At 39.2% G+C, this 27,974-nt stretch overlaps 1 protein-coding gene across 6 annotated transcripts in view; it reads right to left on the reverse strand.

Moving 5' to 3' along the window:
* Nucleotides 1–5,173: 5,173 nt before the first annotated feature.
* CNTNAP4 (contactin associated protein family member 4) overlaps nt 5,174–27,974 on the reverse strand; it is a 250,813-nt gene continuing 228,012 nt past the window's right edge. For 4 of the 6 annotated variants that reach the window (XM_054710986.1, XM_054710988.1, XM_054710989.1 and 1 more), the window contains 7 exons: nt 26,396–26,635; nt 23,954–24,178; nt 22,443–22,576; nt 21,598–21,685; nt 9,778–9,996; nt 9,375–9,446; nt 5,174–5,427 (listed from right to left, as the gene is read on the reverse strand). In XM_054710986.1, the coding sequence (XP_054566961.1) occupies nt 5,234–5,427; nt 9,375–9,446; nt 9,778–9,996; nt 21,598–21,685; nt 22,443–22,576; nt 23,954–24,178; nt 26,396–26,635 (1,172 nt within the window). In that variant the 3' untranslated portion in view covers nt 5,174–5,233. The remainder of the gene's footprint in view (nt 5,428–9,374; nt 9,447–9,777; nt 9,997–21,597; nt 21,686–22,442; nt 22,577–23,953; nt 24,179–26,395; nt 26,636–27,974) is intronic. The other 2 variants (XM_054710987.1, XM_054710990.1) reach the window with 2 other exon arrangements.

Consider the following 27,974-nt stretch of genomic DNA (forward strand, 5'->3'; position numbering starts at 1 on the left):
GCCCTCGGATGGTCTGGCATGGAAGGATGCATGCTCCTGCCACACATCCTTCGCTGAGAGTGTTAGGTGGGAAGCTCTGTTAGGGTAATTGTCCCTGGTCAGTAATAATAGAACTATTACTAGACCATGGAGACAGGAAGAACATGTTGGGCATGTAGACACTCTTTTGACCAATTTTAATTGTAAATGCAAATGTATAGTAGAGGTCTAGCAGACAAGGGTTCAAACTTCGCAGAGCTGTCAGCTGGAGACATGGGGGTCTGTAATGGGCCGTTGAGGAGGGAGAGGGCAAGTACCAGTTACAGCCAAGAGACCACCTGCAGGGGCAGAGTCTATGGTCTGTTACACCTTCTTTCCCTCTCACCAGATTTCTGGGCGAGTGTCTCCCAGAGCCAATAGGAAGCAGTTGATCTGAGCAGCACAGGGATGGACCCAGGGATGCTGTACTGTGCTACCCAGATCCCTGTTCTGGACTAAATGACTTCTTTTCCCCAGATGCTGAGAAGAATTGTCCTCCCTCTTCAGGAAATGCCTAAGCAGAAGAGAGCTGTCTGTCCAAGCTCATGCCCACTTCACCAGGCAGTCACATCCACCAGCTGCTTGATACAGAGTTTAAATGCCCAGCCCCCTCACGCCAACTCAGGGGCCAAACCAACAGGTGGGCTGAGCCCTTGGGACAGCACCACAGCCCAACTTCTCCATCTGCCCATCCTGCATCGCCCTTTCCCCCACAGGTGCTGATCTCTATAGCACTCTCTAATAAAATTCTTTCATGATAATCTGTCTCAGGGTTTGCTTCCCAGGGAACCCAGCCTGTTACAGCATATAATTAAGAAACAGGAAGATAGTTAAAAAGACACAGCTAAAAGAGCTCAAGCCCTGGTCGGTTGCTCAGTGGTTAAAGCACCGGCCCATGGACCGAATGGTGGTGGGTTCAATTCGCAGTCAAGGTCACATACCTTGGTTGCAAGTTCATCCCCGGCCCTGATATGTGAGGGAGGCAACCAATCAATATTTCTCTCTCATGTGGCTGGTTTTTTTTTTTTCTCTCTCTCTCTCTCTGTCCTCCCTCCCTATCACTCTCTCTGGGTGAGGATAAAATAATAACAATAATAATAATAAAGACCTCAAAATAATGGTGGGGCAATATGGTAATGGAGAGCTATTTTTCTTTGTAAGATTTCTCATACTATTTGAATTTTAAAATATATGCATGTAACTTAATATATATTTAAGTATACTGTTATAAATAAAGAAAAGGGTAAGAAAATAATTGCTTTGGAGAAGCCATTATAATCATGGGTCTGACTGTTTTCCATCCCACTTTACTTTCATTTGCAAGGCTTCAAAGACTTGAAGACTTTGGAACCTACAGATCCACCAAAAGCCCGACTCTCTTACCACATCACATGCAAACTGTTTCATGTTCCCTTCCTCCTCATTTCGTTTTCTTGTAGGCATGCATGTTCTCACTCACACGCATCTCCAACACACAGTTGGCTTCTCAACTTTTTCTTCCTGTTACCACTCTCCATCTTGCAAACTTTGGGAAAGCAGAAAACAAGCAGGACATATGAACATACCTGGGAGAGTCAAACAATCACCTGAACACGATTTGATATGAAACGTGTCATCTTTCATCTATCCTAAGGATCATACGTGATGCCTCATCACACAGATCTAACTCATACTACATATTTCATAAAGACTATATATGCTGCGGGCTGGAGGGGGTCAATAGGGAAAAAAAGACACACATTTGGGATACTTTCAACATTAAAGATAAATTTAAAACAGGAAGAAACAAAGTGCTCCAATTAAAATTCTCTCTCCTAGAATCAAGGACGATACACACTTAATATTTCTTTAAAAAATACAAACACCAATCTATTAATGGCAATGGCCTATCAAATAAAGGTTTGTGTTCATTTTTAAAGAATCTGGAAAAGATCTAGACCTGTAGGTCACTCTGGACAAAGAGGATATCGAGATCCTTCCAATGTTCGACACCACCAAGTAATTGTCAAAGCTCCAGGTCTTGGAGGCACTAAGGTCAGCCAACTGTGGAGTGAAGAGGAAATTCCAGCCCCGCCTTCGCCACCTACGGGCTGCCACAGGTCCCCCGGGAACCTCACCCCTGTCTGCACCTCGGACGCTCCCTCTGCAGACTGAGCTGTCCGCACCACCTAATGCCTCAGTGCTCTCCACCTGCCGGGCGGATGCGTCCCAGGCCTGTTAGAGGTGAAGGACAATGCTGTCGAATGAAAGAGAATTCTACATAATTGACTCCTGTTTGGTTGGCTGTCTGGTTGCTTCTTGTTGTCTTTCATTTACCATGTAACGAGTGTATTCAGTGTGCTTCAAAGAGCAACACTTGGGAGAAGATAGAAAAGAAAAAATGGAGCTGTTTCCTAGAGTGAACAAGGGCTATTTCAGTGGCATTGTTTCTACAAAATTGAGATGCCATTTCCCACGGATGACCCCCATTTCATGTGCCACACTGACTCTACTCTATTTGCATATTGCACATGTGAATTGAATGAGATGTGGAAAATGTAGACCTCTCAAGAAGAGAAGGTTAATTAGGTATTGTTTTCATTTCAAATCACAAATAAAATTTTTTTAAAATGTTTACATTATAGCAAAGTGCACTATATAGAATGAGGCAAACTAGGTTTACAGTTGCTCTTATGGAAAATGATACAATAATTAGAAAATAATAATACAAGAATAAACTGTGTTTTGTGTACTCACAACTGTTAACTTACTTTTGCCCCACGCTGTGTTTTCCCATATAATCCTGTGCATCTGTGAGTGCTCATTGGCCAAGCTCTCTGCAGAAGTAAAAGGACACCCCCAAATTTAAATATGTAATAATCTCTCAACGAACAACTGCTAACAAGTCATAGTTCTCTGGCAAAACTGAAAGTCTAGTTTAATTTCCTTTACTTGTTACAATCAGTAAACCTTTTCATATTTTTTCCTTTCATTACTGAATCCACTTAAAAGAAAAAAATACATTATAAATACATCTTTTGTTAATTCATAATAATTACCAATAGGTTTCAAAAAACACACATACCAGTAGAGAAGGCAAACATCTACACATCTTTTTACTGTTTTAAGAAAAAAAAAATCCAGTATAATTTTCTCATTTTAAACTTTTGTACAATGTTTTTTAAAATATATTGTGCATTTTAATTGAAAACTGCACTTTATTAAGAAAAAGAGAAGGAACAAAGATCACAGATCGGGAAATGAAAGTCATGGCGCGTGATGTATTGGTGCATTTTGATGCCATAATGTTGCAGTTTCGAGCCGTGCAGACCACAGAGCACTATGCGGCTTCACCATCCATAAACCTGTCTACATTCCAGCTCCCAGCCAGGTTAATGCTGCTACTAAACAACATAAACATCTATAAAAGATTCAGGCTTGTTCTGATGTCCGCATTCAGCTTTGCATCAAATAAAAACTATTTCTACGCTCAAGCCTTCACTAGCCACCACCACAAGTCTTTCAAGTAAAAAATAAAAAATATGCCATTTGTCAACACAGGTCCTTCATGAACTACTATATTAATTCATATCCTTAAGTTAGTCAGGCATTTACAGAAACATCAAAATGGAGATAGTGCTATGAGAAAGGACAGGCAGGTTTTGTAAGGAGGGTTAAAAAGAACAAAAAGATGCCTCATTGATATATTTCCAAATTATTCTTGTATGGACAAGCTAAGGAATCCAATTTTTCCTTAGTAGGCATCTAGAAAGTGTGATTATAAATAGCAAAGTGCCTTTATTATTTAATTGTTTGTGGAATTCAAAGATAGCTACATGCAAATATCTTGTTTACATGGCCTCAAATTGTATCAGCTTCAGAAGGTTTTTGCTAATTCTTTAATCTCTTGGTATGTGTATATCCCCTAATCAGAATCTACTAGTTAGTAGGCTATACTGACTTTTGGTACTTTGTTATAAATGTACCCCAATGTCGTAAATGAGAAGTGACTACACAGACCCACTTAGTATATATCATATAATATGTCATCACCCTTTAGAATGAGCAGACTTTAATCACTCTACCGGTTTTGCAGAAAGAGGGCATGGTTTCTACTTGTATTTCAAAAAGTATGCTCTGGTGGTCAGTGCACAGCAAAATGTATGCCTAAAGGGGTCCATATTTTAGAATGGGGAATGGACCTCTACGCTTTAAGTGTCTCTTTTTTCCTAATACCATGCTCCGTGGAATATAGTGAAGGGAGATAAAAAAAAGTTGGTGATAAACTTCAGAAAAAAAAGTATGAAACTATAAAGAAAACAGACAAAACATTTGGGGAAAATATTCTAGGCAGTATAGTTCATTTGAGATATTACAGTTGTAAATAAAGATACTATTTGGCAGTGTTAAGGATTGTGTTTTTATATCAACAACTTTAGTTACCAACATTTCACAATCCTTGGGAAATTGGCCTTACAAAAGGTCTTAACTACTGACACTCCCAAACAAGAATAGCAAATTAAAGGCCAGACATCACACACTGATGACCAAAGCACTTTCTGAGACTTGTTACATATGAATTCTACGTTCAGAGCTGAATTCTGACACTCAAAACCTAATGTATTAAAAATCATTAATAACAGTCAAATAGGAAAAGAGCAATACAAACAAACCAATGACAAGAAAACATCTTTCAAGGCTATTGATCAATTGTATTGAATGTAATACAGAGAAAGGCAAAGGGGTTTGTTTAAATGCTTTTGGCCACTGAAGATGCAAACACCAGCCAAACAGGATCTTAGAAGCATTTCCAGGGCTATGAATAACACCAGGGGAACACTAAAGCAAACACAGCATATGTTCTCAAATAAAGCAAGGCCATTCTAGTCCAGTTTTGATATTTACCTCGAACAAAACTCATGTATCACGTGGTTGAAAGACCAGGGGTACAGTGTTAAAAACCACAGTCATCAAACCAGTTAAACTTGCATTTAGATCCCATCAGAACATTTGGAAATGAACAACATGATCTAATTCCTGTTACAGAGCATGACTGCTAGTGAAACGTGTCACTGGACGAGGCCTCCTGGAGCCATCGTGAGTCTGGACATGGCGAGATGGCAGTGCTGCAGATCCATCGCCTGTACATTCAATGCAAGAACATAGTTTTGTCCATTTAGAGCCCCTGGCTGTTAAAACACACTATTGTCATTGCAAGCTAAGTCATGGCTGCCAATCAGAAGAAGTATTCTTTCTGATTTTCACTGACTGCATTTTGTCTATTAAGCTGGCTTTTCAAAACAGCCTCGGCACCGTCTACATTCTCTGACCTTTTTGCCTCATTTCTTTTGTATAACCTTTTCTGCTGATAAATGCGAACAGCTATGGCAGTGATACACAGCAAGATAAAGATCACAACAGCTATCAAACCTGGTGAGAGAAGAGAGAAAAGAAACGCAAAGTCAGAAGGTTCGCCTGAACAGAGACGGTGTTGACTTCATTGTTTCATAAGTCATCGTAAAATGATTTTCAGCTTAAATCAAAATTGGAAATATCAAAATTTCAGGTATTTCTGGATCAAGTGGCATCATGATATATTGAGTTTACTTCTGAGTTCTATTACCCTTGAGGATGATTCACCCCCAGTTATTCTGGATGTATATTATATTGAATTTATTCCGTGCATTTATATTTAACACAAGAAGGTCTCTAAGACCATGTAGTCACTTCAAACTAAGACACAGACAAGTTATAATTATTTTGAAATTACAGGACAGTAGTAACATCACAAAATAATTAAATGTTTTCTCATACTTAAATATGTAAACATTTTAATGATGTTGATTTTCAATAATTTATAATATGCTGAATAGCAGAAACAGGTTATATACAGTATATAAATAATGACTAATGAAATATATTGATACCCACATATAGGTACATTTAGATTATTTCTATATGAAGAATATTTATTTTTTGAAACTTCTGGTTGTAAATAAAGGAAGGCTTGCACTGCTAGGCAATCAAAGGAAAACAAACAAAATTAAAAAAAAAAAAAACAGATTCACTCAAGAGTGTCCCTGATGAAACACTAAAAATTACTCATTTCATTAAATCTTGACCTTTGGTTATAACTCTTTTTAACATTTTGGGTGAAGAAATAAAAATTTTCCATAAAGTACCTCTGGTCGTCTACCCTGAAGTATGATGGCTGTCTCCATGCAAGTGCTTGTGTGAATGTGTGAGCTGTGAGCTGTCCTAGTTGCTTCTCGCTGCACGGAACACCGTGTCTATTGAAAGAATGACTGACAGACAAACTATGATTGTTTGACTCGGAAATTTGGCAGATATTTCCTCCAAAATGAAGGGAGTTCCATTTTAGAATGTCCCTTCAAGAATGACTGACAGTATACGGGGGTTTGCAAAAGGAGGTTTACAGTTGTGAGTACACAAAAGTTTATTCTTAAATTATTGTTTGTATTTTTCCACATGAACAACTGTAAGCCTACTTTTGCCCACCCCTGTATATATTGTCAATGATAAAGTCAAGCTTTCACATGAAAGACAGAATCTGGGATTCTGTCTGGCACCATGCGTTGGAGAGTTTCCTAACACTTAGACTTTTCTGATGAGATCAGTAGAGTTGTTAACTAATGGCTGTTTTTTTACAGACAAAAATAGGTCAGTGAAAACAGCAATGTGGATCCTATGGTAAAACTGTGAGTCTTCATTCTAGTTTCATGGAGTCCGACCAAGCCAAACCTCTGCAGGGTCCCATCAGTGACAGTGGCTTCCTGAGCACATGCTTTTAGGGCCAGGTTCATTAGAGCGAAGCATAACATTGCCAGTGGCTAAGTGGATTTTTGTCTGGGTCAACCTTATCTGAGGAGAGCAATGTAGCTAAATTTAATATAAATGTGGTAACCAAATTCTGTACCTCAAATCTGAAGACTTTACTAATGGGTGTGGCTATTTTTGTTATTATTAGCCATATTAATAAATAATAATTTTAATCAGAATATCCATTTGTTGTTATATTTTGCCTCTCACCTTAGAAAAGCAACCAGTTGAGTTGCTATAAATATCTCTGTCGTCTGGTTATAGGCCTCTGGTTTAAAAAAAAAAGTTCTGAACCATGTCAACATGAAAACTGATGGAGACGTTATAGAGAGCAGGGTATTGCGACTATAAAATAAACATCAGCTTCACACTGGCCCAGGGAGGACATCCGGGCAGTCCATCCAAAACCAATGGAGCTGGAACCAGTTCCTCCGTGTACGTGATTTATGTCCTTTAATTTGGGGAAGATGCTATGTCAGGATTTGTCATGTCCATGAAAAACCTTGATTATACAAATAATGCAAAAGATATTCTAAATAAAATATGGCCAACTACTGCACTCTATGCTGTTGCCATCTGAAACTCTGTGTGAATGTGTTTTTAGGAGGAAATTACATAGCTTTCTCTCTAAATCTGGCCATCCATGTTTGTGTGGGTTGGCCAGAAACCCTCTCCAGTAAATCCTCTAAAACTGGGTCACCAGTTTTTAAATGTCTTATTAAATCAATTTCCTATATTATGTTATTCAGTGTTTGTAACTGAAGAAAAGATCATCTGAAATATAGAACATTGGGGGATTATCCAATTTGGGAAAATCCTCAAGTGAATTAATTATTGTTACACTGTGGGTGCAGTTTATAAGTAACTAGACAACGGGCGAAGAATTCTACCACGATGCTCCCAGATGGAGAAATGCACCCGAGGATGACATTCTGGGATTGAGCAGATAAACTGCACATGGTCCCAGGGCAAAGCCTCTTAGAAGGCCATGGCCAGCTGCTCTGCCTCTGCGGCTCAGTCCCTGCAATGATCAAGGGCAGACACCAGATCCGTAGATCTTAGCGAGTCCCCGAGCTGCAAACCTTCCACATTGTCCTTCTCTGCTCTACGCATTTGAATCAAGTAAGAATTTTATAGGCGATCTATAACTTGTTTCCATTCCAAAATAACACAGAATGACTTAATAGAGCTCTCCGCTACTCCGTAAATCTGGTCAATGATCTTTGCCCACAGCAACAGTATTCTAAAGAGTAAATACTTAGTTCTAACATCGACTTGACTATGCAATCACTCTCTCTCCCCCTGTATCTCTATCTCCCTATATCTGTACTGGTTAAATGTATAGCAAGCACCATTATGAGACTGAGACCATTTGTTTGACTAGAAACCTGCTTTAAAGTGTTAAGATTGAAATGCTATAGCTTTAAATGAGTTTTCACCATATAATGGTGAAATATGTTAATAGTATATATCAACGTATTTCTTTTTAGACATGCAGTTATTAGCAACTGTTCTAACAGGTTTTTTGCTTCTTACATGACTAATTGGGGATCCTATTTAGGAAGTGTTAATTTATACACTATGAATTTGATAAAAAGTAAAGCAATGGGAATAGCAATGAGGATGTGGATATCCTCACAAAGATCTGACCAGTACTATACTGTCTAAATAAAATCCTAATTACTTAAAGGAAGGCGATGTCTAGGTGAGTAAGGATATAAAAAGATAAAACCGAAGCCCACATAAGTTGCCCAAGTATATGAGTAATCACATTATCTGGCAATGTAATGAAATAAATGTTTACTTTTTATGTTCATATGTGCAGAGTGTGGAAAAAAGGCCAGAAACATTTCAATAATCTGAGTTTAATGCCATTCTTAAAATCATTAAAAGTTTATTTGAGGGGTTGGTATTGAAAAAAATTATGTCTCAGAGAATATACTGTTTCATTGCTAGAAAGATATACTCATTTTTTGTGTGAAATCTGCAATTTAAAGTAACTAGGAACCATTTTTATTCAATTTACCTAAAATTTATACAAATTTAAATAAAATATAATATTTATTGATGGTAGCATCTAAACAATGAAAATGTCTGTTTTATTAATCATTAAGGCAACATAAAATGCTTCTAATGTTAATCTCAGGTTTTCTCAACTCTTTACATAAACCCTTGCAGAAGCAGTGATATGTCCAAGAAGCCATAAAAAATGATACTTCTTCAAATATATTCAGAATTACCTAGGGAATGTAGATGGCCATTTTCCAGCTAAATTATATTCCTTATTACACAGTTTAGCAACTGTTCTTTAAGTGTGGTGCTTCAGTAAAATGATCAATTATTTATACTGAAAATCTCCAAGGAAGCTGGGAATTGAGGAATACTCTATAAGACAATCCAGTAGAAATAATCAACCAACCCCATGGGCCTCAGGATTCAGTGCCTAACACTGAACGAGTTTCTAGAATGCTAAAGATTCACCATTCCTAGCAATGATAGTAAGAACCAAAGCGGAGCTCATTCATGCTTTCTATTACCTCCAATTACTGCAGAGTCACTTTTGATAGCATTAGCCAGGGGCTCTCTGTCATCTCTTGTTCCAGAATGATCTGCAGTAAAAGGACAAAAGGGGGGGGGGAAGACGGGGGTGATATATGCAAGTAAAAAGAATTTTGAAAATGTCATAAACGTTTTAAAGCAGAACAGAATGTAGGTCAATGTGGGATCTCTGTTATTTTAAACTTAAGAAATGTCAACTGCGATGTCCCGCATGCATAGGAAAGTGCGAATCTAGAGAGAAATGGGAAAGGGAACTGAAAGTTAAACGGAAGCAATTTTAAGAAGCCATCTGGAGAATGTCGCATCACAGCAGCATCGGAAGTTTTCAAGGCAATGGACAAGCTGTGTTTGCGGCTGGGTAACGACACACACATATGCTACCTGCAAAGGAGTGTGTCCTTTCCCTGGATGTGGCGTCAGTGCCAGCCTGGGCCACGCAGCTGGACTCCGTCACGTGCCCTGAGACAGTGACGAGGGTGGAGCGGCTGGGGTGCAGAGCAGCCTTCAGAGGGGCCACGTGGCTGAGCTGCACTGCAGACAGGCAGCCCAGGAAGCCCTGCGCACCAGCCAGCGCCGTCTCCTGGTCAACATCACTGTGCTCTGCAAAGACAAAGACAGCAGGATTAGCAGTGCAAGTGCCAACGGGAATGCCACATGGAATGTTCCGGGTCTGATATGCAGAAGCTGTCTAGGTATTTAGTCACTGCACACGTGTACACACACACACACACACACACACACACACACACACACACACACACAGTGACTAAATTCCCTTTTTCTTTTTTTTTGCCTTTATTTAAAAGGTCAGATCCATTAAGTCTTTCCACAATAACTGCTGAGCCTTTCCAGGTTAATGAAGGCAAGATTTTAAACATGGCTAATTACATATGACAAACTCCCGGGAAATGATTAAAGCCTCCATAAGAATGGGTCAGGATACAAACAGATGAGGGTTCATGATGATGGTCTCACATAGTAGAGATTAAGCCCCCCCAATTTTTAGGGAGTCTAGTTGCTCATGGACAGCTGTGAGAACTTTCATGCCTTTCTTCCAGGTTCAATGACTGCCATCACTCAGACAGAAAGATCTGTGTGCCCTGAAGACAGGTGTATACTCCCCAATTGGATGAGCATTGAGTTAATATGGGGCTGTTGTGGAGCAGAGATTGGCTTGAATGCCAGAATATTAATTCATAATTTTACAGTGAAGAATAGGTTTCTATTTTATGCTTGAAGAGCATGCGTCTAAACAAGTGCAACTAGGTAGTGTTAGAGTTCAAAGGTTATCAGACTGCAATGCATCCATCCATCCAATACGCTCTCCCGTGCACTGCACATATGGAGACATGGACCACATGTGCATTTTGATCTTTTTAAAAAAGAACATAATAGGTACTAAGTATTTATTGAGTGCTCTACGGGATTTGCATGTTTGTGTGTAACCCTTGCAGTCGCCATGAGTATATTATTCCAGTCATACAGAGGAGACACTTAGGTTCAGAATTTTAGGAATTTGCCTGAGATTACACAGCTGGCATCGTGTACTGGACTCCAGTCTTGTTGGACTTCCAACCACAGGCTTCTTTTATTCATGAACCACTTTCTGACAGACAGATTCTTTCCTTGGCTCTGCTCGTATTTTCTGCAGGGCCTTTTATTTATTTTATTATTATTATTTTTGGCTTGAGAGCAGCTATTCTTGGAGTAACTCTGGGCAACTCAGCACTGATTGAACTGTCTCATCATATCAGGGTTTCTGAAGGACACTTCCTACTCCTCCCTTTTCATTCACATTTTATGCCAAATGATAAAAATACTGATGGAATGTTTAGTATCATGAGCATCATTCGCTATAAAAAGAAAACGGTGCATTAGAGGGATGACATCACGTTCCTGTTGTGGCGGATATGGTATTCAGCTCCAGTCTGTCTAACTCTGGAGGCCAGGGTCTCACCGCCAGGCTCCTGCCTCCCAGCACTGAGAGGTATCACTCTGCTGCTCACATGCTAGACCGCGAGCTCCATGAGTGTACAGGGGACCTCAGGGCCCAGCATCACGTCGGTACCTGGGAGGCACTGCATCAGTGTGTACAAACCAAAGAACGAACTTAGTCCCACCACAGAGCAGTCATTCATTTGAATGGATATACCTCAAACGCATATATTTTTAGAAAGACAGCATTCTTGCCTTGGAGTTTTTTTGTTTGTTTTGTTTGTTTGTTTTATTGAACAAGAAAAGGAAATACTTTAATACAACATAACCAGAACAGTATTTTCCCATTTCTCTTAAGAGGTTAAAATCTTGAATAAAATTTCTTTAGACCTTTAAAAAATATTACCTTTTGAACCAAAAAAAGGAAAAAACCCTCATGTAAATAGATAAGATTCATTCCTTAATAAAAGTCTGACATGAGGTGACTTTTAAAAACCTTCAAATTAAAAACATTTTTTTCCTATTACATATTTTTGTATAAAAATTTTAAACTATAAAAGTTAAAATTGACAGTCAGTCCATTAATATTTGTTGCTTAAGAGCTAAAGACACAGGAAACAAACTCCCTGCAATTCAGGCATCTTGCATTCCAGCGGGGGAGACAGAAAATAAACACAGAGAAAAGGAACTAATGAAAATTTTGAAGAGTGATAATGCCAGGAAGAAATAAGTTAGAAACTGTGATGGGATGTATCTGGAACAGAACTTTATCTTAATGAATGAGGTGATCTTTTTTGGGGGGAATGCGGGGTTTGTCTATTTAAGGATGCGTCTTTTCACAGACCTAGTCTCTTAGTAGTCTGTAGCTATTATTCCAGCAGCTTCTGGCTTTTTTACTTTTTTTCTCCAAATTTGCAAGCTTCCCTATGATTTAGGAATCTTTGTCAGATTGTTCCTAGGCGTAGACTGCCCTCATCTATTCCGGGTGCTTTAAATCTATGGACACAAGGTTTTCTTTAGCCGGAACATTTCATAGATGGTGTGCCCAAGTACTGTTTCAACTCGACCCCTTGAACCGCGTGGAGTGCCGATTCCTCACATTGAGTCTCCTCCACTACTCTCTAAGCTATTTTACTGTGCCTCCTGATTTCTATCGTTTAGGACTTATTTTTGTGGGGTCAAGTGTTTCATTCACTTTATCTTCCAGGTGATAAAGTCAAGCATCAACAAAGACCATTCTTTCCTGCTGAGTTTTTCAGTCTGGAAAAATAAAAAAATAAAAAAGTTTTCATTCCTCAAGGTCTTTTTGTTGCTTTACTAGAATTTCCTTCAAGCTCTTACTAAGTTTCATTCCGAATGCCATCTGTCTCCTGGAGTGGCTTTATATTTGTAGGGAATGATTCTGGTTGCTTTGGTTTTTCTCCCATTTTATAGCTGCTGAATCTCCTTAAGTGGAGGTTGTTTTTCTCATCTGCTCGTTGAATCACAGTCACTGACCTCCTCAGTCGGCTGATGCCCAGAGAAAGCAGACCGGGCAGCCATCCGTGTCAGTGAAACGGTGGACAAAGCACCCACCCAACTCCGGACGGAGAGGAATTGGCCCACATTTCAGCTCACCCTCAGGAGGATTCAGGAAGCCCTCAGATTTCAGGTCATTCCCTTTTTGGCAAAGAGGGAAATGGACACACTGATGTTTCCATGCTGACTTTCCCCCCAGGCAATCCAGAGATCTATGAAAGCCCAGAATTCCAAGTGGGAGTTGGGAATCCAAACAATTCAGGGTCTCTCCCCTGCCCCGCCAGACTCTTGTAGGCCGACCCCCGGGCCCTCTTCCAACCAGTCCCACCACACTTTCTCACCAGAAACCTCCAGGGTCCCCCCTGCCTGTGGGCTGGACCAACACCTCCTTGTTCTGGGAGAGTCAGTGGGTTGCAATTAGAATTAGGAGTGAAGGGGAACTACAAGGACTGTTAGCCATCTCCCCAGAATTAAGTCCAAACAAAATTAACAGCTATATTCAGGTGCTCAAAGCAGAGTTGGCCCTAGAAATACATAGCAACAGAGATCTGCATTGACCAGGATGCTAGTACAGCCAATGAGCAAAAATATACATCCTTCCTCTCATCTGACTGCTGACTTGCCAACACCACGTAAGGGTGAGAACAGGAAGGTGGGGGAATCCAAGACAGATGTCTCCTGCTTTACGTAAACCCTGATAGACAATCATGTTTTGCATGTTTCTGGTTATGAAAATACTCGTGTGACTCAGACTTCTGGGTAGTCTTGCCTATCAGAAAGTTAACCTCAGTTTATTGTATCTTCCAATAAAACGCTTTGTTGAAGAAGAAATCTTTTAACAAAAGGTCTACTAGGAAAATAGTGGACCAAGGAAATAAAATGTGTATGAAGCACCTTTTAATCACTGTTTCTGGAAAGGATATGGAGTTCAGTGGAAGAACCATTAGAAGGAGTGACTCATGCAATTTCTTGTGGTTCTCATAACAAAACAAAATAAAACCAACAGCAGCCAAAAAAAGATAAAACAAAACAAAAATAAATAAAACTCAGAAAGCAAATCTAAGTAGTTTGATCTCAGAGCAGCCAAAGGATCTCAACATCTTTACTCCATAAAAGTAAAGATAAGCAAAGCTTGCCTGAAAAGGGTGCAGTGAATCAAAGGAGAAGCAGGGCTGAAACCCTGCAGATGTTTTTTTGTTTGTTGTTTGTTTTTTTTTTTTTTACCATTTTATGCAATTATAACAAGGATGCAAGGACAACAATAAAAAAGAGTTAGAAGAAGAGTAAAATGGCAAGGCAGGCAGGAAAAACTATGTGGGTGAAGCAGCAGGGTTCCATAAAAGGTGTTTACCGCCAACCACACCTGCTGCCCTGAGACCTAACCTTGAAAACCTGATTAATATGGAAGCTATTTATTTCGATATTTGGATGTCTTGTCTTGTGCTTTCAGTACAACCTGTCTCATCTTAAGTGTCACAGGACAAGACCTGTGCAATAATCTAATTAAACTTTCTTACGGCTTCCCTTGGCTTTGAAGCAGGTTTTTCATGAAATATCTGAGACTGAAGTTTGTTCTTAAAGCTCTTCCGAGGAGATGAAGTAGACGTCCTCCTCCCTCTGACCACACACTTTATTTACATCTGGCCGGAGTCTCCACGGCAGAGACCTGAGTTACTTCCTGGCTCTGCAGCCTCAGAAGAGATAAATGACCCCTATGGGTCATTGCCTCTAAATATACCAAAGCTACCACTCAGAACAAGTAAAAACCATCTTCGGGCTTTTAGAAAGCTCTTCTCACATAAAAAACAATCCACGAACAGAACTCATAACTTAATTTTACAGTGGGTTTCGGACAGAAAGAAGTGGAATGCAGCCTGTAAACTGTGGAGGAATATGCATGGAGCTGAGCTGCTGCGCCTGGCCTTCGGCTGCCACCGCGATGTGTGAGCATGTTCTGTGGCCCCGCACCGTTACCCATCTGTAATGAATGGTCACTGTAACTGCACGCCGCCTACGAACAGTGATTTTTCAGTCATTTTACAAGAGGTTAAATGATATCATTATTCAAAATATGGGCGTGAGAGGTTCTATGCAATTTCAAGTTTATGTAATGATCTTAATTGAGATTCTTTTTTCACATGGCGAAATTGCAATCCAATAAAAGCTTAAAAACTTAGCAACACAACTTTATACTTTTACATTTCCTTTGGTTAATTAGATCTTAGAGATTTTTCTCTCTCCCTCTCTTTTAAAATATATTTTTATTGATTTTACAGAAGAAGGGAGAGGAAGAGAGAGAGAAACATCAATGATGAAAGAATCATTGATTGGCTGCCTCCCGCACACCCCACACTGGGGACCGAGCCTGCAACCCAGGCATGTGCCCTTGACCAGAATCAAACCCAGGACCCTTCAGACCGCAGGCCGACCCTCCATCCACTGAGAAAATCCAGCCAGGGCAAGAGAGATCTCTTTTTATATAACTTTTGAGTAAATTGTTCTCCTAAAGGATCTGATGGAGGAATCATCAGCTTTGGCATTGGTGCTTGGTACATTCTGACCGTGCTGAACGAGGAAACGACACCAGGCTGTCTGCCTGTTCAGAGGGGACCACAAAGAACGGAACTGCCCTCCCTTTGTCCTCCAGCACCGTTTCTACAAATGAGGATGCGCAGCAGGAACACTTTTTTCACTGCAATCATCATTAAAGACCATTATCAGCAGATATCAAGCAGGGAGAGCAATTCTTACATAACGATATCCAATTGTACTATGATGATGAGGAAACCATCTCTAACCCTCTATTACAGTGAACAGACAACACTAGCAGAATTCAGTTTCACTCATCTCATTCAGATGAGTCCTCCAGACCCTTAGACTGGCCTGTCTAGTATCACTTGGCTCTCACCCCTGAGGTCCTGAATCCACACCCCTGCCAATCTCCCTCCCCTTCCCCTGCTCTCTCCCATCAATGCCTGTTCTTTAATGAATCCACTCACACAACAGTGTGAGCACCTGATCATGGCTTTATTTTTTACTTAACCATGGTGCAGGTACATTTTAAAGCATGTTATAATTAAAGAAATAAACAATCACTTTCTCCTTTAGAGATTATTCTAGTTTTAACATTGTAGGACGGTTTCTCAATCTGGGAGCTGATACATACATAATTTGGGCTTTGTGACTACTTTCATCATTTGGCATTTTTTGAAGTGTAAGTAGAGCTCTATGTTGTATGTTTGATGGCCAAATGAAGGTGACCAGGGTGATGGAGCATGCTTGTCCCTCCCACCTGGAGTACTTGTGATGATGATCTGTGACTCTGATAAACCCCAATGTCAACCTTATCATTTGTTCTATAATTAAAATCAGATAACATGTTTCGCTGTCATGGGTGTTCTCTGGACTTGGGACATGACACTTCTGACCTATGCTCATGTGTCATAATGAGGAGAAATGGCCTTTTTCAGTTTCTAGGTCTGGGTAGTGCAGAATAATCCAGCTAACTCTGAAAAGGACCAAAGCAAGGATGAAGTCACACCACACACTGAAGAAGTCTACGACATTTTAATTGTTAAAATATTCAAAAATCAATGTGATGAATACAAACTATGACTTTAGGTAGTTTCTTATAAGAATGAAGTCACACCATGTATTGAAGATAGTCTATGACATTTTAAATATTAAAATATTTAAAAATCAACCTGCTCACTTAAAAAGAAATGATTTTCAGTAGTTTTCTTACTTTGCTTGCTCTCAACTGTATGTCTCCTTTAAAACTTGCTTTTAAGTAACCAGTCCATTATCTTAAGAGGCATTTCACAATATACAGGGTGGGGGAAAAGTAGGTTTACAGTTGTGAGTACCCAAAACACTGAGTTTATTCTTATTTATTATTGTTTTATTTTCCATATGAATAACTATCAACCTACTTTTGCCCACCCTGTATTTACAAAGTCACAGTGCCCTTGGTTATCTAAGTCACCTTTTCCCCTTGCCTCCAGGCATGGAGGCTCGTTTTACATAAAGGATTTCTGACACATTGAAAATTATTCTCACAGCTCTTCAGTGAGACTGAGTAGATGCCCTTCTTTTGCTGACTGCACATTTTATTTACACCTGCCCACACCTGCACTGCAGTGGCCTGCGTGTGCTTCCTGGCTCGTAGCCTCAGAAGAGAGCAATGATCACCACTGGTCATCACCTCTAACATATGAATGCTACCAATCAGAATGAGAAAAAGTAACCAGCTTGTACCTATAATAAATCATAAAACTATTCTAACATATCAAAGCATCTGGGTCCAGAATTCAGAGCCTAATTTTACAGTGAATTATGAATATGAAAAGCAAGCTTAATGTACTATATTATTCATGACAGGAGGACCTGCTTGGCTAAAGCCTTGATTTTTCCACCATAGCTCGCAACTTAATTCATTATTATTGCCAAAGTTAGTGAGCCTTTAAAAATTTGAAGTGTAATAGGGACTTAGTACAATTTGATATTGTTTCTTAAAATTTACCTTCCTTTCTCAGTATCTGCTTCTAATATTTGTTAACATTGACAGTAATCCAAAATTACCCCTTAGTTCCTCCTGGATTTAATAAATGAATACTGGAGAAAGTGAGAGTGGGAAAATATTTCCTTCATTTCTGGGTTTCCATCTGAAATTATAGTGGATAGTCATATCCTTAAGTCTTTGGTTGACAATGGAGGCAATGACAACTCCAAAGAAACAACTGGTTAATATTTATATTCTGCTCCCTTAAAAATATTCAGAAATTATAAAATTATACAAGTATTTTAATTTATTTTAATCTGGAGGGTGATTTAGAACTCTTTTATCTGAAACAATAGAAGGTATATTATATTCAATTAAATACAGAACAACACTTTGTATAATGATCATCTGTATGCCCACAAACCATAAGCTCTGTGGGGGCAGATGCAATGTTTACCTTGCTGTGTGACTTTCTTGCGTTACACAACAGGGGATCACAAACTAGGAGTTAAATGAATCAGTGAGCCAAATGGGCTTTCAAAAATGAAAACCATCTATATAATAAAAGCCTAAGCAACCTTTATGGCAGAACGACCAGAACGACCGGTCGCTATGATGCGCATTGACCACCAGGGGGCAGATGCTCAACATAGGAGCTGCCCCCTGGTGGTCAGTGCGCTCCCACAGGGGGTGCACTGCCCAGCCAGAAGCCGAGCTTATGGCTGGTGAGTGCCTTGGCGGTGGTGGGAGCCTCTCCCGCCCCTGAGGCAGCACTAAGGAGCAGCGAGCCAAGAGGTAAGGAGCAACGAGCAGGTAGGCGGTAAGGAGCTGGGGTCCCGGACTGCGAGAGGGATGTCCTGAGGGATCCCAGACTGTGAGGGGGCTCAGGCTAGGCTGAGGGACCCCCCTCTCCCCTTCTCCCCAGTCCACACATTTCATGCACCAGGCCTCTACTATTTAATAAGGAGGGTCAGGAAGAACGTGCCTTGCAGACCTCCAACTAGTGGACAGTAACTCACCAGGGGCTATGGCTGCAGGCTCTGAAACACATTGTCATGCTTGGGCCAAGCCTAAGGTGACCAGATTTTAACATTGGTAAAGCGGGACACCATTGACCGGGGGGGGGGGGGGGGGGGGGAGGGAGGGGGCAGGTTCTTGATTAAAAATTCGATCTATATTGAGCAACAAAAATTTTCATAGAATGCAAAAATAGTATTGTAATGTATTTTTTTAAATTTCAACGTAAGTACAATTTACAAATATAATAAATAAAAAACTTTGTATAGTATTATTTTATTCTTTGGCATATTTCTCATTTGAGTGAATTTTTTTTTTAGTAGATTGCTGTCATTGTTTAAAAGGTCATGAATTTGCCGTAACGTAAGTTGTAAGTGTCACTTTCAAGGCCGGCGCTAGACTTTTTGCCGCCACTATAAAATATAAATAATACGAGTACTGTCTGCTAAATTCAAGAAAATTTATGTATTTATGAAATAAATAAATTACTTACCTAAATTATCTAATAGCTGATTTGTAATGACATCACTTGTTTAACTAGCTTACTAGCACGCAGTACGATGTGTATCGTCTGAGAGACAGTTACAAAATGTTTTCGTCGTTGCCAATCCCAAAAAATGCCATTGTTCATTAAGTCCAAACAATGGTGGTCGAATTCTAACAACTGATCAACAATGCGAACTTTGATAAGCAGTTCTCGATAATCAGTTCTCAACAATTATTTGTTCTTATTAAAGTTTAACATGATAAAATTAACAAAAATATTATAAAAGTCATATCCTGGCTAAATAGCCACATGGCCGCCGAAAACCGTATATTCCCTTCCGTTCTCCCGCCGTTCCCTAGCTTGTCATGCATTCTTTCCAAAAATCGGGACTTTTTTAAAACGCCGCGGGATGCAGGACAAATTGTTAAAAATCGGGACTGTCCCGCCAAAATCGGGACGTCTGGTCACCTTAGCTAAGCCATGCTTCCCACGGACTGTTCCCAGCCAATGGCTGGTCACAGCAGAGACTCTAGGCAGGCCCATAAGTGGAAAACATGGGACTCCTCTGATGGTTGACTGACTCCAGGGATCCCCAAAGGGTGTGCAACCTCTGTAAGACTGCACAGAAGTCCAAGATACTTCTGTCTAACTTCCCCCACCCCAGCTCCCCTTCATTTGGACGCAGAATTGCATTACCGTCAGATGGCAATGCTGGTCTTGGCCAACTCCCTCCCTATTTTCTTTCTCACAAGTGTTCTCTTAATAAAACCCTCACATGGTTAAGTTTATCTTTTCAACTGCTTCTTGGAGGACCTGGATTAACATAATGAGAAACTTCAAGATTGAGCAACCCTCTGAAAAATTAATAGTTCCATTTTAGCATCAATTTTACTATAATTTAATATACTGCATTAAAATATAATAATATACTACATAACATTTTATTGTAATGTCATATACCATACTCAATTTGACCATAAATTATTAGTCTATTTTGAATTACAAATGATTTGAACTCAGCATTAGTCCTCTGTCAAGATCCAAACCTTAGGTACACATCAAATAAATTTTCTTATACTTTTAGGAGAATGAGTAGCAGTTCATTGCTGAATTTGGACTTTAATCTTATTTTTCAGCATGAGCAATATGCATTTGAATAATATACTAATATTGAATAAAAACATTAACATCTTTAATTCCATACTAATCTCCCCTATTTCTTTACAAAAAGGAAAACAAATATTTATATAATGAATGTTATTATTCTCCTTGGTTAATACAATCCTCCTCATAGAATGAAGATCAGTTTCTTAATAGTTTTATAATATATTTAATATATTTCTACTCACAAAAATATTTTAATCAGTAACTCTGGCATTAAATTTGAAGATGTTATTTCTTTAAAAATATGATTTTATCAACATTATGCATAATTGTTAGGATTTTCTACTTTGTATTTTACATAATGCCTCATCTCAGACCCTGTTACCCTGAGGAATGCTTGAGCTGAAGATTTGTTATATTCAATTGATTTTTTATTGCTATAGTTGAATTTATATAATTTACACTATGAAACACATTTGGAATATTTCAGTTAAGCTTCCAACTATCTCAACAATAGTTTGCACATACTTTTTATGTCCACTCTAGCACATTGGAAGAACACTGCAATCCATGCTATTTCCCTAGTCTGGAGAGTAAGAGCACACAATTGTGATACTCATCATGGTTCTAGAAAGCCTATAAATATTTATAAACTTAACTATGAATCTTCTCCAAGACCAATATTTTGATCATTCACCCATGGCTTAATCAAACATTCTCAAGATTGTGAGATTATGTACAGGGAATGTAAGGAATGATTAATCAAGGTACAAATCATGGAAAAGGTAAAAAAAAAAAAATTAAGTACATTTACTATCTTGGGTGAAATAGGTAACCTGTTCTTTCTAACTTTACTATTTGATTTCTTGTGTGTTGTGTGTGTGTGTGTGTGTGTGTGTATGTGTGTGTGTGTGTGTGTGTGTGTTAATTTTCACTGGAGGATATTTTCCCATTGATTTTCAGAGAGAGTGGAAGGGATGGAGAGAATAAGGGGGGAGGGAGGGAGGGAGGAAGGGAGGGAGGGAGGAAGGGAGGAAGGGAGGGAAGGAAGAGAGAGAGAAATAGAGAGACAGAGAGAGACTGATGTGAGAGAGACACATCAATTGGTTGCCTCCTGAACACTCCCGACCAGAGCCCTGGATAAGGATCAAACCTATAATTCAGGTAGATGCTCTTGACCTGGAATCAAACCCAAGACCCTTCAGTGTGCAGGCCAACACTCTAACCACTTAGACACACAGGCCAGGGCTGTTATTTGATATTAGAGGTCCGGTGCACGACATTCGTGCAATCAGGTGAGGGGGGGGGGAGGGTCCCTCAGCTATTATTGGATATTTTTGAAGTGTGAGAACAATACCTTGTTTCATTATGCCAGCCAGAGTGGCATTATAACACTATGAAGGAGAATGCTTGCTCACCCTGCAGGAGGTCCCTACTCAGAATTACACGTACCTCTGAGAAAGTACACTTGCTGCCTTATAACTAAAATAAGGCCAGAGATTTTTGGGGGGTGGTGGGGGCATGATGAATTTGCAGGTGTGTGTGTGTGTGTGTGTGTGTGTGTGTGTGTTTGGAATATGACTCTTCTGATCCATGTCTATGCATCATAATCAGAGGAAAGGTTGTTTCTTTTACTTACCTAAAATCCTGCCCAGTACAAGAGATTTGACTGCACTGAATTCTGTACCTGATGACAGGTGGACTTGCCTCCTTGCATTCTCGTCAATCTACAAAATTGTTATATGAGATGCCAAAATCCAAATGGATGCCATTTTGTTGAGAAGAGGACAGGAAGCAAAGGGGAAAAAAAAACAAACCAAAAATGATAAAATAGGCAACTGTTAGTATGGCCCCAAAGGTTAGCCATATATAAAACTGAATATTATTTTCTAAACTATTTCTATACTACCCTCAGATAGACTGCACCCCACCTTCTATCCCCTTAATCACTTTATTTTTGCTCCACTATATGAGAAAGACAAAATTGATAAAGCCAACATTGTTTTATTTTTTACTTGAGTTATTCGGCTAAGAAATTTTCCTCTATGCTGAAACATGAGTGCTTTTCTTCCAAAGCTGGTAGAATACATCCACTTTCTCTGCTGTGACTCACATTACTTCTCTCTTTACTGATGGTGCAGTAATTAATGTCAGTGCTAGAACTGTGGCTGCCTTTAGACCCATCCGAAGCGAACGGGTTTCATCGGAGCAGCAACAGTCCCACCAGTAGTCACGACGATAAACTAGGCAGTATTTCCCTCCTGAGCAGTAAAACAAACGCTGGACGTTTGTATATTTAAGTATAAAATATTAATAATATCTCGGACAGAATCTTCTCCCCCTTCAAACACTCTGCCCACACATTTGATGGTAGGGGCTGTGCACCAGCAGCCCTGAAAGGATGACTGTTTACTCATCCATCACACACTTCATGCTGGCCAGTCCTAACTGTAGCCCGGGCTTCTCTAGGGTTTGCTACGTTACCTCTACAAGGACCGCTCCTTCTTCTCTGTTAATCTGGACGTGGTGAAGCTGCCCATCAGCCATGTTTTTGAAATCAAAGGTAATGACATCTGGTTCTTGATATCTATTCAGCTTGTACCTGACCTGCAAACTTCCTAAAGTAGGGAGGGAAATTATATTTCCAGTTAAAATTGTATTTTAAAAATTACTTATAAAGATTCAGAGTACATTTGTTGTTCTTTAGTAATTTCTGGGGAAAATTCACAATATTTTATTTGGGTGTATCCTTTCAGCATAATTCCTAGAAGTCAATTTCTATGTGAAATCAAGACCACGCCTGTTGCTAATAAGCAGTGTTTTTCCTGCAAATTTTTAATTCCCCCCCCTAGATGTCAATATGAAATTAAGTAAATACAAATATCTGTACTAGCATCTAATTAAAAAAAAAGACTTGGTATATTATAAAATACCAAACTATTGTGGAATATTGTAATAGCATTCTGTTTCTATAATCTCCATCCCTGAAATGTAATTGATTAATAACATTATTAAGCAAATGTAGTTTTACTAAAGACAAGAAATATTTGGCCAAGTGGTCATGGTCTAAATTTTGGAATGAAATTAGAGTAAAATAAATGGTTTTAAGCCAAACTTACTATTTGTAGTACTCAACTGTCTGTAAAGATGTCAGTTTACTTCACAGAATATCTCCCAATTTAACAAAGAAAATGTCCTAACATATAGATAAGCTTTAAGCTCAAAATGTATACAGTGAAGGCAAATACACCTATTAAACAATATTATTTTTACTTTGGCCCTCAGTGCCCATGGGCCATATTTGATTTAATTGAAATGCTATATTCACATGTTTGTAAATGTGTTTATGTTCCTCATGCAGAGAACGCATTTATAAAATTTTTATCTTTAATCAGGATAAAGGGAAGAGAAAAAATAGCAGTAAGTAGTCTCTGTGACAAGGTTTCTGTAGGAGTCACACGCCCTAACCCACACGCCATTACCCTGCATCAAGGCACCAGCATTGTCCATGACTATTTTATTGCCTATAATTAGAATCAACAGATTATTTTGTGGGCATCTTCTTATACATAATACTAGTTTGTCAGCATTCCTTCAAAATTTTGTGTTTTGATTTGAAGGAAATATTTGTTATGCGCAGAGTAACATCTTATTTCAAAATCAACCACAGCACTGATGCTGATATTCATGTGGAATAGTAAAGAGCTTCTAGCAATAATAAAATGTAACAAATATTTTATATAATAAATTATAATTCATATGGGCTATTATACTTATCAAAATTATAAGGAGATAAAGAATCTTAATTCCTTTCATTAATCCTTTATAGATTCAATTTATGGGACAGTAGTGAAAATATAAAATTGAATACAAAAGACAGGCACACTTTTTCTTCCAGTTTGTAGTCTGAGAAGCAAGAAGATGAGAATGATCCATATTATTACTGATGTAATGCTCTAACTCAATTTTCTCTCTCTCATCTAAAAAGCACTCACCATTTTTGGCAATGATGACTGAAAGGTACTCTTTATAAAAGGAGCTCACATAGAGCAGTGAGCTGGGTGTCCGTGTTGTCCGGAAGCTAAATTTGATCATTTCTCGGCGCAGCTTCAGATCACCATGGAATGAAGCAGCGTGGGAGCTGGCATTTTTACTTAAGGGATAATTTTCTTGAAAATGGTAAACCACGGACGAGCCGGATCCAAAATACGCAGCGATCTCTGAAATGATATATACATTTCATGTTAAAAATTAAGACCAAGGATCTTGTTCCAGTGATATTAACTGATATTTTTAATGAAAAATAACAAATTAAATAAATATAAGAAATACCCTCGAACCAGAATTAAATAACACTATAAATTAACAGAGCTTTCACAATGGTCACTGAAATGGCTTTATGTTAGAATTATATGTAATTAATCCACTAGTTAATCTCATCATTGAAAGCTTAATGCTCTCCCGAGTTCAAACATAAACCAGGCTTCTTGACTTTCATCTCCCTTCCCATCCATTTTCTTATTTAACTTTTAAACCCCACCTATCATTTTATAGCCAGAATACAGTAGTCTTCCTATATCAGGGAGAAAGGAAGTTTGAGGCCTTCTATTACCTTCCAGGATCAGCAGGCAGAATGTTCCTTTCTGTCTAAAGACTTTCTCCTACTCACTGTGCGCTAAAAAGTCTACCATTAACAGGAGAGAGGAGAAATGGGCATTTGTGTAGCAGTGATGCACATAAGGAACTATCCAGCCTCTTTTAAATCACTGTACCCAGGCAGAGTATTTTACTCATGTGAGATTAACATCTCAGATTCACACACACATGCACACGCACACTTCCACGCCAAGAACACAGGTATAAAATGAAGAGGACACTGGGAAAGGCAGTTAGTGTTGCATCCAGAACCTGCTTCTGTCCATTACCATGCAGGCCCAGTTGTTGGATCTGAGTTGTGGATGATGCTTACTGTTAATATAGCAACGTTTCCACTCCCATGGAACTTCAGGAGGTTTTTCGTTTTTTTACTTTTATTATCTATTATATACTTTTTATATTGAGTATAATATGTGGATACAGAATTCCTAATTGCATTTAACAAGATGAACCAGAAGTCATTTCGATTCAGAAAATGAAGACATGTTCCGGTGACCAAGCAGTCTTATTTCTAACTTTAAATGTGAAAAGTCTCCTAAGATGGCAGCAGCAGTGTGAGATTTATGACTGCAGGTGGACTTCAAATGACAACTCATTCCTGAGAAAAAGCAGATAACGTGCAGAGTGTGTTTTTGACAACTTTTCATTAAATAACTCCCAATGCTTGCGTTGCAAATTGGAGGTGGCTTCAATTTGGAGCCTGTTGTTGTCCGTCGCCTCTCAGAAAAGGTCCACTAAGCCAGAAACATTTAAATAAAGCAACTGAATTGAACTGGACAACAGTTTTCTATGAGAAACTATGAAAGTATAACAAATGTTTATATATTCAGAGACGTCTGTCCAAAACACTTAATACTATACTCAGTTCTTTTTCCTTCCATGATGTAGACCAGTGAACAAGACAAGCTGAAAAATATTCCACTATTTTACTTCAGAACCAGATACTTGACACATCATAGAGCAAAATGCCCATATTTTGTTATACAACAATATGTAATGAAAAAGGTATTTATATTCTTAGAGAAATATCTGTTTGGAAAAAGCAAAAAAAACCAAAACAAAAAACAACCGACAACTTGTCCTAGATTTTCCTGAATCATTGACTATCTTCATCAAAAATAACAATAATTGCCCTGGCCAGTTTTCTCAGTGGTTAGAGCTTTGGCCTGGGGACCGAAAGGGTCACAGGTTCGATTCCTGATCGAGGGCATGTACCTCGCTGAAAGTTCCCTGGCCCTGGTAAGGGTTAGTGTGGGAGGCAACCAATTGATGTGTCCCTCTCATGTTGATGTCTGTCTCTCTGTCTGTCTCTCTGTCTCTCTCTCTTCTCTCTCTCTCTCTTTCTTTCCCTCCCTCCCTCCCTCCCTCTCTCACCTCCTATTCTTTCTAGAAATCAATGGAAAAAATATCCTAGGGTGAGGATTAGAAATATAAAATAAAAATAACAATAATACCTTTAATGATTTTACAATAGAGAACTGTCCCAAGGGGCAGGTTGTTGACAACCATATTAAGAGCACTAATATGAAATAGAAAAAAAATCAGATTGAGCACTTAACACTTTAAGACATCATCAATAAACACTCTTTAAGTATTGAGGCAATCCTAAGAAATACAGTGTGATGAGCAAAAAAAAAAATATATATATATATATTGCAAAAATAACAAAAAAAAAAAAGAAATGGATTTTTTTTTGTTTGTTTCAAATAGCAACACAGACAATAACAGATGTTTATTCATATTGGATATGTTTTCCTCTTAGGTACCCATGTCATCCTTACCATCGGAGCAGAAAGGCCCTGTGTATGCAGAGAAGGTGCAGTCGCAAGAGAATCCACTGGGCTTCTCTCTGCAATTCCCTCCGTTGCGACACAGCTTTCCGTAGCTGCTGCAATGCCCTCGACAGCCGGGCTCCACACCGGGAGTCACCCTGGCCCTGTCCTCCAGGTCCAGGGCCTGCCCGTTCAGCTGCAGGGCCCGGAGGCATCCCAGGAAGCCCCTCTGCCTGGTGGCCGTTCCACCTGAAAGGGAGATACTGCAGATGGAAACACGATCCCAGGTCTCCTATGCAGGATTTAAAGACCAAGCAAAACTGAGGCCTCCCAGAGAACTGCAGAAATTTGAAGAGCAAAAATATAATTCTGGAAACATGATTTGAGACAAAACATTAAAAGACTTGAAAAAGACAAAACAATTCATTTTTTTCTAAATGATGATTTTGTTACATATTTGTTTTCTAAAAAGTATTTATTAAACTCTAAATTGAGGAGGTTTTTAAACATTAGTTATTATGTAGAAAGTAATATATTTTTGCAATTTTAAATAAGAATATATTTGAGGGTAAATGTGGTTTGTTCTCAGATTGAAAACTGATCCTGATGCTGGTACAGTAGTAACTTAGTAGGAATTATAATGAAACCTTGAGTCCTCCTAACTTGACCACATTGATGTGGTCTGTTAGTTGGAGTTTTTTTTGGTTGAATTTTTTCAAAATGTTGGTCCAGCATTCATTGTTTTAAGCTTGGAAAGACTCAACAAAATTGGGAAGAGGACTGATGAAGAAACACAGTGGTATAACATCCTATATAATAATATGCAATATTAGGCTAATATGCAAATTGTCCCCTCAACTGGGAGTTCGACCAGGACTTTGACCAAGGGGTGGGGCTGGCCAGCCAACTGCCTGAGGCCCCCCCCGCCCCCCGCCAGTCGTGCCCCCGATTGCCCCCCCCACCCCAATTGGGGGCGGGGCCGGCCAGCCAACCTCCCACGTCCCCTCCAACCCATGCATGAATTTATGCACCGGGCCTCTAGTTTATTAAATAATACACAACAATATGCACTTATCAAGTCACCTTTGGAGAAATTTAAAATGTTTGGAAAGGATCAAACCCCGTTATTCTACACAGAGCTTCTCACACTTTAGAGACTATGAGTATACATGCAAAGGCTTTATTGAAACACAGATGTAGGAGCTCACCGTAAGAAATACTGATTCTGTGACCCAGAAACAGGGCGGTTAATACATGTTCAACAATCCTCAGAGGGGAATCTCCCTCAGACACTTGTCCTCCACATTTAAAGCACTATCTGATAGGAATGTAGGCTCTAGGAGGACTCCCACATAAACCTGTGTCCAGAAACATCGTTAATGAATGCTCAGAACTTGAAGAGGCATAATAATGCCCTGATCTGAATTACTCAGATGATTCTGCCAAGAGGAACTTAGTTGGTCACGGGATCTTTAAAAAGGAGCTTCGTCTTTGAACAGATGGTGCTGCCTCACCCAGGACCTCATACCTGCTCTGCACCGACCTGCGTCTTGTGCACTCCCTCCCCTCCTGGCTGACTTAGCTCCTA

The sequence above is a fragment of the Eptesicus fuscus genome, chromosome 21 (genome assembly GCF_027574615.1).
Source record: "Eptesicus fuscus isolate TK198812 chromosome 21, DD_ASM_mEF_20220401, whole genome shotgun sequence".
Lineage (NCBI taxonomy): Eukaryota > Metazoa > Chordata > Mammalia > Chiroptera > Vespertilionidae > Eptesicus > Eptesicus fuscus.